Source organism: Telopea speciosissima, chromosome 5, assembly GCF_018873765.1.
Source record: "Telopea speciosissima isolate NSW1024214 ecotype Mountain lineage chromosome 5, Tspe_v1, whole genome shotgun sequence".
Lineage (NCBI taxonomy): Eukaryota > Viridiplantae > Streptophyta > Magnoliopsida > Proteales > Proteaceae > Telopea > Telopea speciosissima.
In genome coordinates this window covers 66,038,441-66,055,843 of record NC_057920.1, presented here as the reverse complement: position 1 = coordinate 66,055,843, position 17,403 = coordinate 66,038,441, and the positions used below count along the sequence as shown (strand labels likewise).

Here is a 17,403-nt window from a genome sequence, read left to right as displayed (position 1 = left end):
TTTCTAATGAATTTGAAAATAAAAGAAGAAAAAACTAAGATTCCAATCAAGTGGCCTTTCCCAAACAATTCAGTATATGGTCTACCAAGAAAAAAAAAGACAGTGACATGTCAAATGACTCAAAACCTAATAAATATGGCGCATTAAAGCATGAATCTTTTTAGGGTCCCCATCTTTTTATTACCAAAAGAAAAAAAGCATGAATCTTTTGGACTTAAGAGTATCATACCATGTGTTGATTAGAATTTGGACCTTCCCAATTTAAAATCGGATTTTTATAAACCCTGTTATGGCGGTCTGTAAAGGATATACACGGAATCAGATTATGATAATGACTATGATTAGACTTGTTACCATTCTTGATTTTCCAGTAACGCTCTCTTGTAATCACAACAAATCGCGCGCAGCAGCAGCAGCAGCAAACGGCATCTCAATCCTCAAAACCTCGCTGTCACGAGACTTCACAACTCACAAATCAAAAACCAGGGAAAAGGGACGAAAATCTGTTTATTTACAACCATCTTCAGCGAATAGGTAAATAAGGAAGGAAACAACATTTGTATCGGAACGGATGCCCTGAAGGAGAAGGAGAGGCAGCATGGAAGCTGATGTTTTGATCCAAACAACAATATCCAAAATCCATTTGAGCAGTTCTATCAGCTTTGAGTTATTTCTCTCCATCAACCCTACCCATTAGTGGGTTTAATCAGGTATGTACCCTTTTGGCCTCAATCGCCCAAAAACTTAATCTTATCTTTCTTTGGGATTCTGAGTTAATTTCTATTTATGATTTTGTGGTATTTTAGATCTGTTTTGTCTGTTATTGCTGTTTCTCTATTGGTTTCTGAAAGTGGGTAAGCAAAGGAAAAAAAATAAAAAAAAATTTGGGGTTTTTGTGAAGTGATGATAGGTAGAACAATTCAGGAAGCATCCCGGGATGGATAACTGAAGATTTGAAGGGTTGACTTGACTTTTGATAGATTAAGATTTTTCCTGGTTTTCTGATTGTGTGCAATTTTTGGTTTTTTTTTTGTAGTTTCTTTACTTTCTTCACACCACCTTCATGGCTTGGGGAAGTTTCAGAAAGGGTCAATATATTGCGGGACAGGGGTATTGTTTCTCTCTATTGTATATTATTTTGTCTCTACTGGTTACAACTGCGACTGCGAAAGTGGTGTTGATTGGGAACAATGTAACTCTGTCGTTCGATGACCAGGAAGCCAATTTTGGTATCTGTCAGACTCTTTGATTTCAATTTGAATAAAAATTTGTTTTCTGTTCAGGCAATTTGCGTACACAGCCTGTTTATAGGAAATTAAGCTTAGAATGGTAGTGACTTTGTGGAATTAGTGCCCAGGTGATGAAACTTTTGACTTTTTCCTTCCTGATATTACAGCTCCGACGGTTAAAGAATCAGGGGAGTTTGGGAGCTTGTATGTGGCTGAGCCCCTTAATGCTTGCTTGCCATTGACTAATAAAGTCGATAAAGGCAAAGGTGCAAATGCTTCATTCGTGTTGATTATTAGAGGTGGATGTACCTTTGAGGAAAAAGTTAGAATCGCACAAAATGCGGGGTTCAAAGCAGCAGTTATCTACAACAATGAAGATAGTGGTGGTTTGATTGCAAGTAATGTGCTCTTCCTTTGATTAACTTATTAAATGTTTTCCAGCATGTCTATTGCTTACTGGTTATGGATTTGCTCCAAATATATTTTCCAGACTCCAATTTGTGTTGTACAAGTGGAGTGCTCAGGAATTTAGACCTCTTGCAAGTGCCTTAGCATTTTTAACTACTAAGTTTTTCGGGTGTCTTTCATTAAAAAGTGTGTGAGATTTAGAGGATGCTAGTATAATCAAGCTTAGTGTATGGTTGCTGTGTTGGAGCTCTATAAATGTCTTGATATAGCTTGCAGTCGACTATGCAAGGATTCAAGGATGCCTTTGGAAGTATGGGATAGTGTTAAACTAGCTTTGAGAAGAATTCTGTAATGTATGTATGTTCTCCACATACTTATGTGTGTTCGCCACATATTACTCCCATCATGCTCAAATCAAATTCGATGAACAAACCTATTTTGTTGGTTATGTGAAGAAAATGGAATTCATTTCTTGTGATGTTTCTTGGACTGGAAATGGTTCCAACTTCATGAAGAAGAACACTTGGGATGATTTTAAATGTAATCTATAATTTTATGGTGTTTGTATTTAACCTGTAAAATGATGCAAAATACCAGCAAGAGACTAAACAGAATCCCTTGCTTGAAATTACAGAAGCACCCGTTCATGTAGTTTTTTGAAGGAGCCATGTTCTCTTGCTATTTCACATTTTATATTTTTCTTCTGGTAGTCTATTGTCCATTATTATATTGTCTAATTTTCTTAGAGTAATTAAAATTATTTTCTACAAAGGACGACCAAGATATTACGTTGAAATTAGACCCTTCTCTAATCCATTATCCTGCAAAATTGCAGTGGAAGGAAGTTCTGCAGGTATCAAAATACATGCTGTGTTTATCTCCAAAGCGTCAGGTGAAGCACTTAAAAAGTATGCTGGCCTTCCCAACATGGAGCTCTGGATTCTCACCACCTTTGAAAATTCAGCATGGTCAATCATGGTTGTCTCTTTTGTCTCTCTTCTATCTATGTCAATTGTGCTGGCAACTTGTTTCTTCGTTCGTAGACGTTATGTTAGACGAGAATGGACTCAGGCTCGTCGTGTTCGAGAGTTCCATGGCATGAGCAGTCGTCTAGTGAAAGCTATGCCTAGCCTGATATTCACGTCAGTTTTAGAAGATAACTGTACTTCCATGACATGTGCCATATGCCTTGAGGACTATAGTGCTGGAGAGAAGCTCAGAATACTACCATGCCGTCACAGTATGTATTCATTGAACTCAATATTACTGGACTTTATACTATATTTTTTGGTGAATGGGGAGGCCATATTACTTCTTTGCGAATCCTTTTGTATAAATTTATCGTACGACTCTTTGAACCATTAAATTCAAAACTTAACCTTGGGAAGCATTGTCACTTTGATTGGACAGCTCAAGATGGGGGGCATAGATGGAAGTAATTGATTGGATATAAAAACTTCACTAGTGTCTCCTAGGGGAAGCAAGGTTGCTTTGGAAGTTAGAATATCGCGAAAGAATATTGTCTTTGGATAACTGATATTCCTAGGCTATTTGATTAGTGCACTGTGCAATTGATATGCGGAAACATATTCTTTTAGAATCCCTTTCACTTGTTTGCGCTAATAGAAGTAGCTCTTGCTCTCAACAACTAAAAAAAAGGTTCTTTTTTTTGAAGGGGTAAGGGGTAAGGGGGGGGTGGGGGGGGGGCGGGGGGGGGGGGGCAGGGAGGAGGGGTTGAGTGTGCGTCACAAACCCCACAATACTATTATTTTAAGATTTTGTTCTTATAATTATATCTGTTTTTTGCTGAATAATTTGTCTAGCCCTGAACTCTGCTAATATTATTTTTTTTTCAAAAAAAAAAACCTTTATAAAATTTCAGTTTTTCTTTGTGTGAACTTGAAGAAGTAGCTCCTGCTGTGAAAGAAGGAATATTGAGTCTGCATTGAAACCAGAATACTGTTACCAAAGATTTTATTGTTCTTTTCTTCAGATCCATATTTTGATTAATCTTTGCCTTCCCTGAAAACTGGCTAGTTTATGAATTTTCCATTTTAATGCTACATTCACAATTCTTCTCATTCATTGTAAACCGAAGCTTACATATATGTTTCATTGTTCTTGTCATATCTTAATGAAATCAACCTTGCTTTTCGATATTTTGTAGAGTTCCATGCTGCTTGTGTAGATTCTTGGCTCACTACATGGCGGACATTTTGCCCTGTTTGCAAGCGTGATGCTAGGTCAAGCACTGGTGAGCCTCCAGCATCAGAGTGCACACCATTACTTTCATCCAGGGCATCATCCTCTGTGGGATTGTCATCTGCCAGATCATCATATGCCTCATCATCAGCCATACAAATAGCTCCAGCATCATCGAGGTCCCCATCAGTATCTCATGTTCACTCCTTTGCTGGCACTTCTGTACCTCAGTCTTTCAGGTCCTACGGCAATTCATCTGCCCTCACCCCAAGCAGAAGCTCTATGGATCTTAGGAATGCATCTTCCCAAAGATCTCGTACATCCTACCTAGTCTCGCCGCACTCCATGGCCTACCCTTCAGTTTCTCCTCTTAGCTCAAGATTTATATCCCCTTACGTTCCGAGTCCTACCAATGCCTCACCAAGTTATCTTGGGTCATCCAGTCGGCAGCCTAATATGCTACATTGTAGCGAGTCAGCAGCAAGTTTCTCTCCATTTGCCTCTGCTCATTCTCTTCCGAGTTGTTGATGCAAAGCCTCAACACAAAATGGAGAATTTGAGTTTATTTGAAGATTATTTATGAGCAGATCTTGCTGATGTGTAAAGAAGAGTGTGCAGTGCATGTTGCCCCAATCCTTTCACCCTCTAATCAATACATGTATATTTCTTTTGGGTGTGATCAGTTGATGGCTCATGGGAGGTCTCATGTTCAAGTGATGATTGGTACTCTTCTGATGCAGAACAGGTGTACATTGTTATTTAAGATTGCATTATTTTTCTGGTACCCTGCGGGTTTTCTTGTCCTGAGCTATACTTCCTAGTGGCACTATGGTTTTCAGTTTTGACCATCTGCTTCTTTTTTTTCTCTCACATTGACTCTCTCAATTTATCCCTAAACTGATAAGAGTTATCTGCTTTGAGGGGATTTGTCAGTTGGAATATGTAGTTCTTTGGAATATCTATGAAAGATGAGGTTTCTTGAAGCGTCATGGAGTTTCAGTAGTCTGTCCACACATGAGAACTTGTCAGCTCTGTTTTGGAAGGGGGATTTTAGTGGCTTGGGTTAATGAACTTTGTAATAAGTTCACCAACTTTTAATCCATATTACATGTCAAACATCTGGTGGGTTCATATTATAGACAACACTTTAGCTATGTTACTGGTTGACTTTATATTTATATTACATACTCTGAGATAGAAGAGGGAACAAAACTGGGGAGGGAATAATACCACCGACCTGGTTTATACTTGAACAGTTGAAAACTTTGGATCAAGATTCTCATATCTGCAATAATGGCTGAATGCTGAGGAAGCCACATCTGTGGACTTAAAGCGAATTAATCAAATTGGAACTGTCTACTTGTGGATGACTCGCCGAAGACTAAGGCTACAGCAAAGCAAGAGGACATTTCTACAAGCCTCAGCTTCCAGGATGAGGGCTGAATGTAGCAGAAAAGTAGAACTTGTAGCTGCAATGAAAGAACCCTTTGAATTTCTGAAGACACAGCACTTGAAATATTTTTCCTTGAGCTTGTAGTCTCTGCAACATGGATTTAGCTGCCACATTTGCAATGTGTTTCTTTGAGCTTGTTATCACTGCAACCTGGATTCAGCGGGTTCAATGGTTGCAGCTCTCAGTTTTATCAATCAATGGATTTCTTTTTCTCTCAAAAAATAAGAATAATGTGTTAAAAGTGTGGTTAAAGACCTGGAAAATTACGAAGGTACCTCTAACCTGCAGCATTACTGTGTTACATGTTGGTGGCATTTCTGAGAGTTGGAAAACTCTAAACCAGATTGTCACCCTGTTACATACTCATAGAGGGTTGAATTCCTGAAAGTTGAATTGATGAGATTTCTCTTGCCCTAGACTATTGATTTTCCTTCTCTGCCAGCAAGCATTACAGGAGACAGTTTTTCTCTACTGAGTGCAACTCATTGATGAGATAGGTGTTTGATCCTTTATAACTTGGACTTATTTGTGCTTACCTCTTAATCCTTTCTAAAGCTAAGCATTAGTTTAAGAGAAACATTTTCCGAAAGTCAAGTTGAAGGTTACTAATTGGTATTAAACAGAGGCTACAATTTTGAATGAATGGGGAGGGACATTTTCAGCATATATTGTTCTGCAGAAGCTGGAGCCTCATACCTCATTTAAGGAAAATCCAATCCATCTAAAACACAATGAAGAAGTAATTCCGGACCCTTCTAGTGTAATGCACACACACACACACACAGATCAACTGACTCACATAGGCATCTACTAACTCATCTCTGTTGACAGACATGTACAATTATGCTTTTGTGGATGATCTTTCAACCCAAGGCTCTGTGTCTATATATTGCATTAGAAGAAAAAAGTTTGAGAATGGTGAGGGTCTTCCAGCTTAAGCAGTCTATAAAGCCTTAAACTAGCGAAAATGCACCATTAAAAATGGTGATCCAAAACTTCGTATCTGGTTTCCCTAGAAAGGACTACAATCGCGACATTCACAATGACATTCGCAAAAAAGACTGAACAATAACAACCTCAGCCTCTCAAAAAACTCCCCTTAAAGCCTCATTCCAATCGACACCCTATCATAAACATTGGAATTATAGATTCTACTTTCCGTAAAAGTCTCATATGGAATAAAGATTGGGAAATGTATCTTAATCACACGATGCTAATCTGCCATAAAGATTTGTGATACAAGGCAGGTAATGGTGTGTAAATAATGTGTATAAGATGCAAAATTCTGGAATATCCTTCAAAGAGATAACTAATAAATCTCTTAGGGATCGCACTAGCATCGAATATTCTTATCCAATGGCTGAATTGTTGATCATGTTCATACACGATCATATATAAAATCCAATGCCCATCAATGGCATGTTTCCCAACTCACAGCCTTTCCCTCACTTCACTGAGAGGGTGATTCCCAACTCGAACCTTTGACCACTAGATCGCAATGGATCAACCTCACTGTTGCACCGAGGCCTGCCCTTGACAATCAAGAACACTATAATGAACACAAAATCTGGCATGTTATTTGTTAGGACAGGATCTTGGTATCAGGAAAATCATAGTCAACCATCTTCATGTGCAAGTACAATCCATGAAGCAACCAGTCTATGCTCTCACGGTCAACCAGGGAATCATCCCCAGACAAAAATCTATGGATGCACCCACCAATCTGAATGCAACTCTCCCCTGCCATCTTCTTCATTCCTCCAACCCTCATCATCCTCCTAACATTTGATGCTTCCTTCCACAACCCAACCTCTGCATAGAGGTTTGCAACCATCACAAAATTCCCGCTCCTTCTGGGTTCCAACTCAAGCAACCTGTTTCTAACCTTCTCCACAATCCCCGTACTACCATTAGGGTCATGGCTGCTGCATGCACTGAGCAATGTCCTCCATACAACAGGATCAGGCTCAACAGGCATGCGCAGAATGAACCTATAAGCCTCTGTAAGATGACCTGCACGACCCAAAATATCAACGATGGCACCATAATGTGTCATCATAGGTTCAATGCCATGCAAATGTTTCATATCATGAAAGAACCTCCATCCATCATCCACCAAGCCTGCATGGCTACACGCACAGAGGACCCCAAGGAATGTTACATAATTAGGCTTAATTGAACGGTTCTTCATCTCAAGAAAAAGGTCAAGGGCTTCCTTCGCCAAACCATGCTGGGCCAACCCCGAGATCATGGCGCTCCATGTCCAGACATTTCTGTCGAGCATTCTTTCAAATATGAGGCCGGCATAACTTATATTCCCACACTTCGCATACATGTCAACGAGAGCCGTACCCAGTCGACAATTTATTACCAACCCAGTTTCTATGGCTTGACAATGTGCCCACTTCCCCAAGCTCAGGTTCCCTAGTTCAGTACAAGCAGAGAGCAAGACCACCATGGAAGCCTCGTCTGGTTCAATCCCATCAAGTCTCATCTCAGCAAAAAGACCAATAGAATCATCAAATTGGGATCTTTCAACATAAGCGGAGATAATGGTATTCCAAGAAACGACAGTCCTCAAATGCATCATATCAAACACGTAACGTGCGTCTGAAATCTCACGACAAGAACCATAGAAATGAATTAAAGAATTCTGGACATAAACATCTGAATCAACACCGTTCTTTACAATCTCTACTTGTATTTGCCTCCCTTCACAAAGAGCCGAGAGACGAGCACACGCCTTGAGGAGAAAGGGGAAGGTAAGCTTATTAGGACTTCCTCCTCGCTTCCGCATCTCGAGGAAAACTGCAATGGCTTCTCTCGGACAATCTCTTCCAACATAACCCCTGATGACATTGTTCCAGCACGAAGAGGGGATGGTATCGGGCGAATGAAGGAGAAGTGATCGCGCATAATCTAAACTCCCCGACGGCGACAGAGAACAAAATCGCAGGATTTCACTGATGAGATACCCATCGGAGTCAAGGCCAGTGGTGCAGACATGAGCATGGATTTGGGTTAGCTCTTGCATGGAAGAACAATCCTTTAGGAGGGAAAGACATTGGTGTTTGACAGGAGAGAATCTCAAATTTCCGTTGGAGTACCTTGGCGGGCAACAGAGATGAGTCGTTGGGCTAAGAAACCTAACGAACATGGTTTTTTTGCCCTTTATTTAGTAATCTTTGGATGAAATAGAGATCGATTGACATATCAGCTAATGTGATTCGAAGAAATTTGGAAGGTTGGGATTGTGTTTGTCAACATAACGATTCAAAAACAGGTGGGGTTTGATCATTTCATATGGGTCCCTTCAAGTGCAGTGCACTGTTCAATGTACCTTTAAAGTATATCTGATGATGGTGGTCAAGAACATGTGCTTGGATTTTTATTCTCTCAAGTGCAGTGGTTATCATCGGAGCCTTTTACATATGTACTCATTGCACTTGAGAGGATGAAAATTCATAAGATGACGGGTACAAACGAATAGGGTTTTGGAAGGCTGATCGGAATGGTGATGTAATAATCTTGATTTTCCAAATGAGTTGTACCATATAAATTTCGTCCATTTTAAAAGATCCGACTAGATAAAAAACTCTTATCCGTTCGATTGATTTATTTTTTGATCTGGATCTAGTGGACCCTATAAGATGACTTGTACAATTAGAATGGGCATGGAGGCCAATAAAAGTGGGAATGTAACAACCTTGATGTTTCAAATGGTTTATACCAAATAAAAATTTGTCCAACTTTGAAGATTTAACCCGATTGGAAATTCTTACTTGTTCGCTTTTGTTACAGGATAACTTGTACAATGGATTCATTGGACCCTATATGACGAAATGTACAAGGGATCTAGTGGATCAATAAGTTAATTAAATGTGTCAAGCTCAGGCTTAGCATGTTAGCTAAACATGTCGTTTACGGTGCAAAGGAATGGACCAATGGATGCCCAACTGATCCCAACAAGATTTCAGTCTTATTTCTTTGATTATGTTTTTGACAAATCTACAGGAGAAGAAAATTAATGTTTTCAAACTTCACAAAATAGTGTGAAGGGTAGTTTGAAAAAAACAAACACACCTTGAGGGTGTTTGGTGATGGGTCTCTGTCTTCCTGCAAGAAAAAAACTTGGGTGTTGATGATGGTCGTGGAATTGGAATCCTAAATTTGTACTAACAGAGAAAGTCTATAAATTCTTCAATCAATGAAATGACTAAAGATTTTTCATTTATAAGAGTACATGATTGTCTGAACTTTGACCAATGGTGGCGTTATTAGAACGGCATGGAAGGGCGTTTACTCACTTCCCTCCTCTTGTTCTTCTTCTTCTTCTTCTCTCTCTGCTTTACAATTTTTTCTCTCAAAGAAGAAAATGTCAGGTGTGGGACAGCTATTTGGAGGATCTTTCCTCTCGGCCTTCCTACAGGTGGCCTTCGACAGGTTTGCCTCTCCGGAGTTGCTGGACTTCTTACTCCAATGGGAAATCGATTTGGATGAAGTGGAGTCGTTGAAGCGGACATCCGCCATGATTCAGGCCTTATCTGATGAAGCCGAAGTGAAGCAATTCACCAACGGAGCAGTGAAAATGTGGCTGGACCACCTCAAACAACTCCTCTATGATGCGGACGACATATTGGATGAGTATGCCACTGAACTTCTACGCCTAAAATTGGAATCTGCTCACCAAACCCAACAGGTACGCAATCCTGTTCCCCTCACTCCATCAACTGAAAGTAGTGTTTCTTCTTGGTTGAACTCTGGCATAGAATCTGCAGTAGTTAAGGGCATCAATGAAACTTTAGAGGGAATAAAAGGCATTGGGCCTAAGGTTTATAACATCACCGAAGAGCTGCGAGGAATTAAAAGGTCTGGATCTAAAGTCAAGGAAATCAACCAGAGGTTAAAAACTGTAACACAAGAAGGTGTTGCTCTAGGTTTGAACTCCAGCATGGGATTTGGGTCCTCAAGGTCCTTGGTATTCAATCAAAGGCCACCGACGAGTTCTTTGGTGAATAAATATAAAGTTTTTGGTCGAGTGGAAGATATGGAGAAGATTGTTGGATGGTTGTTATCAGACAAAACTCCCAAAACTCCAAGTCCCAGTGACAATAGCAATAATTTTTCAGTGCTACCCATAGTGGGCATGGGTGGAGTTGGAAAGACGACCCTTGCTCAACTTGTTTATAATGATGAGAAAGTTAGGAAGCATTTTCATCTGAAAGCTTGGGTTTGTGTATCAGAAGATTTTAATATGTTGAGGTTAACCAAAGAAATTCTCGAGTCAGCCATTGGTCCATCCCCTGTTTCTCTTTCACTGGACTTGCTGCAAATGAAACTTCAAGAAGTGTTGAGTGAGAAAAGATTCTTATTGGTTCTCGATGACATGTGGAACGAAAATTACGAGAGATGGGATGCTTTAAGCACCGTTTTTGCATTTAGTAAACCAGGGAGCAAGATATTGGTTACAACACGAAACAAAGGTGTTGCATCAATTGTGCGCACTGTTCCAAACAATCATTGTCTAAAAGGTCTATCAGATGAGGCTTGTTTTTCATTGGTAAGAAGGCACACTTTCATGGATGAAAATACATCTGATGCAAATCAAAAGTTGGAATTATTTGGACAAGAAATTGTGAAGAAATGTAAAGGTTTGCCTTTGGCTGTAAAGACACTTGCTGGCCTCTTGCGGGATAAAAGAGAGAGTAGTCAATGGAAAGCTATTTTGGAAAATGAAATATGGGATTTGAAAGAAAGTGAGATCCTTCCATCGCTCATGTTGAGCTACCATTATCTTCCGCCACTTTTGAAGAGATGCTTTGCATACTGTGCATTGTTTCCCAAGGACTATGTATTCAACAAGATGGAATTAGTCATCTTGTGGATGGCAGAAGGTATTGTTCAACCAAAAGAGAAAAAGCGACTGGAAGATATAGGGGCTGGGTATTTTGATGAACTATTTATAAGGTCCTTCTTTGAGTTATTTAATCATCGTCATGCTTTTCCGGACTGCCAGTTGTTTATTAACTATTCAAAAGAACTTTGCACAAGATCATTTTCTGAATCAAGTAACATGGGATCAGGATTTGTGATGCATGATTTGATCCATGATTTAGCACAATTTGTTTCGAGTGGAATATATTGTAGGAGAGAGTATGATAAGCCATCCCAAGTTCTTACTATAGCCCGTCATTTGTCCTATGTTATGGATAATTATAATACTGAGGCGACAAAATTTGAGGCCATGAAAAGCTTACGAACCTTTCTAACTCTAAATGATGCTGTAGGTAGACCTAGGAACTTTTTGCCCACCATGCAATTCCAATTCCAGTTCCTACGTTTCAGAAATTGTTGCAATTGTGAGTTGCCTGATTCAGTTGGCAAGTTGAAACATCTAAGGTTACTTGATCTCTCGCTTTCTGATATTGTGAAGTTACCCGACTCAATTGGAAATCTTTACAATCTACAATTGTTGACCCTTGCTGGTTGTGGGAGGCTTAGACAATTGCCTAAAGATATGGGTAACCTCGTAAACCTTCGCTATCTATTTCTCCCTGCACATTGGGGTTTTCATAAAATTCCATTAGGAGTGGGTAACTTGACTAATCTTCAATCGTTGAGCACATACGATATAGGGCCCAAAAAAAAGTTGTCCCAACCCCATGGGACTCTGGACAATTCAAATTTGGGAAATGTAAGTAATAATGGGGTAGAAGCCATGGTGGCCAAGCTGTACAATCTTGGGCTACAGTTGCACAACCTCACATCACTCCGAATTCTTCGAATATCAAATTGTGAGAATCTGGAGTCATTATCCAAGGGACTATACACTCTATCATCTCTCCAAAGATTAGTAATTGGAAGTTGCCCTGCTCTTGTGTCCTTCCAAGAAACAAGGTTACCCAATACACTTCAAGAATTGAAACTCTTCGATTGCGAGAATCTGAGGTCACTACCCAAGGAGCTACACACTCTAATGTCTCTCAAAGAAATTGTAATCGACAGTTGCCCTGCTCTGGTGTCCTTCCAGGAAACGAGGTTACCCATTGCGCTTGAAGAATTGGAGATCATAGATTGTGAGAATTTGGAGTCCTTGCCCATGGGATTACTGCATAGTCTCATGTCCTTCCAAAGACTAGAAATCAAAGAGTGCCCTTCTCTTGAATCCATTCCAGACATGGATTCGCCCACCGCACTTCGAGAGGTATCGATTCTAAATTGTGGGCAGCTGAATTCCTTGCCCAAGGGGCTGCACAAACTCACAAATCTCGAACAACTAGAAATTGTTGATTGCTCTTTTCTTACAAAGTGCAAGAATCTTGAACCCCTACATACCTCAGGAATTCATAATCTCATATCTCTGTCATATCTTACCATTGGTGGATGTCCTACTCTTGTGTCCATTCCAAAGGGCCTGCTTCCTACCAATCTTAGGGATTTTTGCATCAAGGACTGCCCAATTCTTGAATCCCTATATGATGGACTCTCTAACCTAACCTCTCTTAAACGTTTGGAGATCCAGAATTGTCCAATGCTTACACAACAGTACCAAAAGAAGGAAGGAGAAGAGTGGTCCAAGATTGTCCAAATCCCTAAGGTGATAATAGATGACATATGGCTATAAAGCCTAACTACCACATGTGGATTTGGCCTCTTATAATAAAAGGAGAGGTGCATTGCAGCTAATATTAAGTGAGGTATTTACTTCTTTTATAATCAGATATGTATGATTTCTATCTATACTTCCATGCTATGTCATATGTGATATTTATTTATTTTTTCTCTTTCATAGGAGAATCATGAGATGGAATGCCTTTATTTGAAAATGGCAATGGTAGGTCTCTCTCTCTCTCTAATTTACTTTTCAGCTATTGGCAGAATTGTTTGAAATTTGAAATTACGGTAGTGTTTGGTATGCATTTTTGGAATGCATTCTAAATTAATTTCGCATTCTCAGATGATAAAAATAGTAGTCTGTATCGTCCAAGAATATAAAATCCACCTAGAATACATTCCAAGAATACATACCAAACACAACCCTAGGACTTCATCCTTGTATTCGCATCAGAGAAAAACTGCAATGGTCTCTCTCAGACAATCTCTTTATTGTCTTCCGGGCTAACCCCTAATGACATTGTTCCAGGTCGAAGAGGGGATTGGCTTGAGCGAATGAAGGAGAAGTGATCGCGCATAATCTAAGCTCTTCGACGCAACAGGGATCAAAATTGCAGGATTTCACTGATGAGAGGAATACCTTGGCGGGCAATAGAGATAAGTCGTTGGGCTAAAAAACTAATGAACATGTTTTTTTATTTTATATATATATATTAGTAATCTTTGGATGAAATGTGTTCCAATGGACCTTGTCAGATGAGTTGTACAACCAGAATAGAATCCAAGAAGACAGATCGAAGTGATTGTATACCAATTTGAATGCATGGGTTATATTTCTTTCTAGATAGAGAGTATAGATTGAAAAGAACGGATAAGATTAAAGAAACCATTTTACCATTTTCTATGAAAAAATAGAATATATAGGAAAATCAAAATGGAAAAAAAAAACCCCAAAGACACATTGAGGGTGTTTGGTGAAGGGTCGCCATCTTGCTGCAAGAAAAAACTTGAGATGTGATGATGGTCCCGTCACATTAGAAGGGCATGGACGGCCAGATCTCAGCTTCTATTGTTGAAGTCTCTTTGCTTTACAAATTTTTCTCTCAAAGAAGAAAATGTCAGGTGTGGGACAGCTTTTAGGAGGGTCTTCCTAGGGATGTAAACGGATCGGATTAGGCTCGGGTAGTGCTATAGCCGCATCCGCATCCCATTAGCTTTCGGATGGATTCAGATAGTACTAAACGGATACGAACACGGATCGGATATTTTATCCGTTTACATGTAAATATAGCTTTTTGGATAGCTATAGCCTATTCGTATCCGCATCCGTTTAGCTTTCGGACGGATTTGGATAGTACTAAACAAATACGGACATGGATACAGAAACGGATTTTGGCTATTCATTTACACCCCTAGTCCTTCCTCTCAGTCTTCCTTCAGGTGGCGTTCGACAGGTTTGTCTCTCCTGAGTTACTGGAGTACTTCTTACTCCGATGGGAAATCGATTTGGGTGAAGTGGAGTCGTTGAGGTGGACATCAGACATGATTCAGGCCTTATCTGATGAAGCTGAAGTGAAGCAATTCACCAACGGTGCTGTGAAACTCTGGCTGGACCACCTCACACAACTCCTCTATAATGTGGAGGACATACTAGATGAGTATACCCCACTGAATTTCTGCGGCTGAAATTGGAATCTACTCACCAAACCCAGCAGGTACGCAATCATGTTCCTCTCATTCCATCAACTGAAAGTAAGGATGTAAACCGGCCGGATTCGGTTCGGATAGTGCTATATCCGCATCCGATTAGCTTTTGGATGGATTCGGATAGTGCTAAACGGATACGGACACGGATACGGATCGAATAGTTTATCCATTTACATGTAAATATAACTTTTCAAATAGCTATAGCCTATCCGGATCCGCATCCGTTTAGCTTTCGGACGGATTCGGATAGTGCTAAACGGATACGGACACGGATACAGAAACGGATTTTGGCTATTCATTTACTCCCCTAACTGAAAGTAGTGAATATGTTGGATTTATGTGTCCATCAAATCCGATTTATTTTGTATTGAATCGTTTATATTTTGGTTTGATATTATCACATGTGATAACATTTTGAGCATTATGTCTCCTTAAGCTTAACTTAAAATGGTAGTCACGACTGAGATTTGAGCTAGACACCCATATCATATGATCGTTACATTGCATACACCTAAGCATGTTGAAGCACGGCGTTTCTCTGTGCCCCTTCCCTAACCCTGATTCTCTCTATCTCTCAAAATCAAAATCGTTTTTTGATTTTTACCATGAACGACTATCCTAACCCTGGTTCTCGCATGGCCGTTGCCGGAGAAGAGGTTGTTGAAGCACGGTGTTGAAAGCTTGAAGTTGAAGCATAACTCTAACCTATGTACGTCTATTAGCTGGCACGCATCTAGCATGTTTTGAAACTCCAAAAAAAAACACAAAAAATACAAAAAGCGAAATTCAGCTTAGCTCCAACTTATTGCATTAGTTTCTATAGGGGTGTCAATGCTAGGCCCGCACCGGCAAACCCGACCCCACCCGGCCGTTTAGAGACCGAACTGGCCAGACCCGATTAATAAACGTGTCGGGCTTCAGCCCGACCCGTTTATAAACGGTCGTTCCCGGTGCTAGAAGTAACACCGTCGGGTGCCCGACCGACCCGCCCGTTTAAAGGCCCGACCGAGCCCGACCCCCTTTGCCCCATTTAAACCCGACCCCCTAAGCCCGATTATTATTACCTATTCTACCCCCAACCCCAGAGAAAATTCCCAAACGTAAACACGTTCCAACTTCCAACTCCCTAACAAGTAACAACCCAGGTAACCTAACCCTCCTAAATGACTAACCATTAACCCTAATTATTTATCAAAAAAAAAACCATTAACCCTAACTAACCTTCCAAATTCCACCTCTTTTTTTCTTTTTTCTATTCAATCTCACAAAATCAAAATTTCAGTCTTTGAGTCTCACACAGTCACACGGCAAAATTGCACTTCTTTTTTCCTTTTTTCTATTCAGTCTTGCAAAGTCAAAATTTCAGTCTTGGAATCTCACAGAGTCACACGGCAAAGGGAGAAAAGAAGAAGAAGAAAGACGGAACAAAGGCAACAATCGTTGGACATGGGACATGGGACATGGGACGTTATAGTTTGTGGACATGGGAAATGGGACTGATATTACTTTTCACACCGTTTAGTGTCCGTTTAGAGTTAAATAGGCCATTAGCCCGACTGAGGCCCGTTTAAGACCCGTTTACCTTGAATAAGGCTGTCCCGATTAAAGACCGAACACCGACCGACCGAAATTAAACAGTACCATGTCCGCCCAATGCAAGCCCGAACACCTAAACGGTCGGACACGGTGCAGCCTATAAAATTGGTGAGGCCCGTCTAGGCCCGACCGAGACCGACCGAACCCGACCGGTTGACACCCCTAAGTTTCTAGATATGAAAATATATAAAATTCATGGTTAAAAGGGCTAGCAAAGTAAATATCCACACAATATACTAAGAGATCAAAGAAAATAACACATAATTTCAAATCTTGATAATATTTTTTTTTTGTTTTGTTTTTTTGGGAAACAAGAGGGGTATCCGACTTTAGGCCGACTAAATCCCCCCTGGGCTCGTACATGACCCCCGCACCACGCACGAACCGGGAGCTTCTGGACCCTAGTGAGCCTCAGGCGGGTGGCCCCAAGAAATTATGCAGCGGCAAAGGTTTGATCACGAGACCTCGCTTCCTGAGGCGGAGTCTCATGTCCCCTCCAAGCCAGCTACGCTAACCCCTTGAGGTTCAAATCTTGCTAATTTACATTGTATTGTGAGGAAGAAGAAGTGAGATTCAAGCAATATAGATCAACAAATCCGGTGAGTTTTGATACGATCAGAGAGTGCATATGTATATAGAAGAAAAAAAAAAGGTAAGAATTTCCAAAATTGGAGGGATTTGGTTAAATCAATAAAGAAAATAAGGTCTGAAGAATTAGGTAAGCATATGTAAACGACGCTTGGGGTTTCAAAGGGAATCAGTTGGAACGGTCAATCAGAATCGGATTGGGGCCAATCATTCACTCTCTTTCACATGCTGGGATCCAGAATGGATCAGAACTGAGATCAGCCAATTCTGATTCAAATTGATTGATTCTGCCAATCTGATTCTTGGGTTCCATGGCTTCTCCCCATCCCATTCTTTTCATTACCTTATAATTTCTTTAATAGAATTTAGGAGGAGGGTTTCATACAAGGACAGTGTAAAAAGAATCTACACACTACAACCAATGAGAGATTAAAAAATAATATCATTCATATGAATATAAGAGAGAAATATCAGTGTAAGTCCCACAGGTATTATGTGAGGAGGGTATAAAGGAATTTGTATAAGGGTAGTGTCGCAATCTTTTTCTCAAGAATTTATTACTCATCAAAGAAGAGGAATTTATTTTATCATATATCATATAAATTC

At 40.1% G+C, this 17,403-nt stretch overlaps 3 protein-coding genes across 4 annotated transcripts; 2 read left to right on the top strand and 1 right to left on the bottom strand.

Moving 5' to 3' along the window:
* The first annotated feature begins 424 nt into the window (after positions 1 to 424).
* On the top strand, positions 425 to 4,852 carry LOC122661909 (receptor homology region, transmembrane domain- and RING domain-containing protein 2-like). 2 transcript variants are annotated; one of them, XM_043857421.1, is made up of 5 exons: positions 425 to 710; positions 1,037 to 1,229; positions 1,397 to 1,627; positions 2,473 to 2,877; positions 3,805 to 4,852. In XM_043857421.1, exons 2-5 carry the CDS (start codon positions 1,064 to 1,066, stop codon positions 4,365 to 4,367), a joined length of 1,365 nt encoding a protein of 454 aa, XP_043713356.1. In that variant the 5' UTR covers positions 425 to 710; positions 1,037 to 1,063; the 3' UTR covers positions 4,368 to 4,852. The 2 variants fall into 2 exon arrangements, with proteins under 2 accessions (XP_043713356.1, XP_043713355.1); XM_043857420.1 differs by having other exon boundaries at positions 902 to 1,229.
* Positions 4,853 to 6,847: 1,995 nt separating this feature from the next.
* On the bottom strand, positions 6,848 to 8,526 carry LOC122663401 (pentatricopeptide repeat-containing protein At2g36730). Its single transcript, XM_043859078.1, has one exon. It carries the CDS (start codon positions 8,447 to 8,449, stop codon positions 6,875 to 6,877), a length of 1,575 nt encoding a protein of 524 aa, XP_043715013.1. The 5' UTR covers positions 8,450 to 8,526; the 3' UTR covers positions 6,848 to 6,874.
* Positions 8,527 to 9,624: 1,098 nt separating this feature from the next.
* LOC122663309 (putative disease resistance protein RGA3) lies at positions 9,625 to 14,592 on the top strand. The gene is made up of 3 exons (XM_043858992.1): positions 9,625 to 9,991; positions 10,124 to 12,889; positions 14,347 to 14,592. The coding sequence occupies exons 1-3, from the start codon at positions 9,668 to 9,670 to the stop codon at positions 14,590 to 14,592; spliced, it is 3,336 nt and encodes a 1,111-aa protein (XP_043714927.1). The 5' UTR covers positions 9,625 to 9,667.
* Positions 14,593 to 17,403: the final 2,811 nt, after the last annotated feature.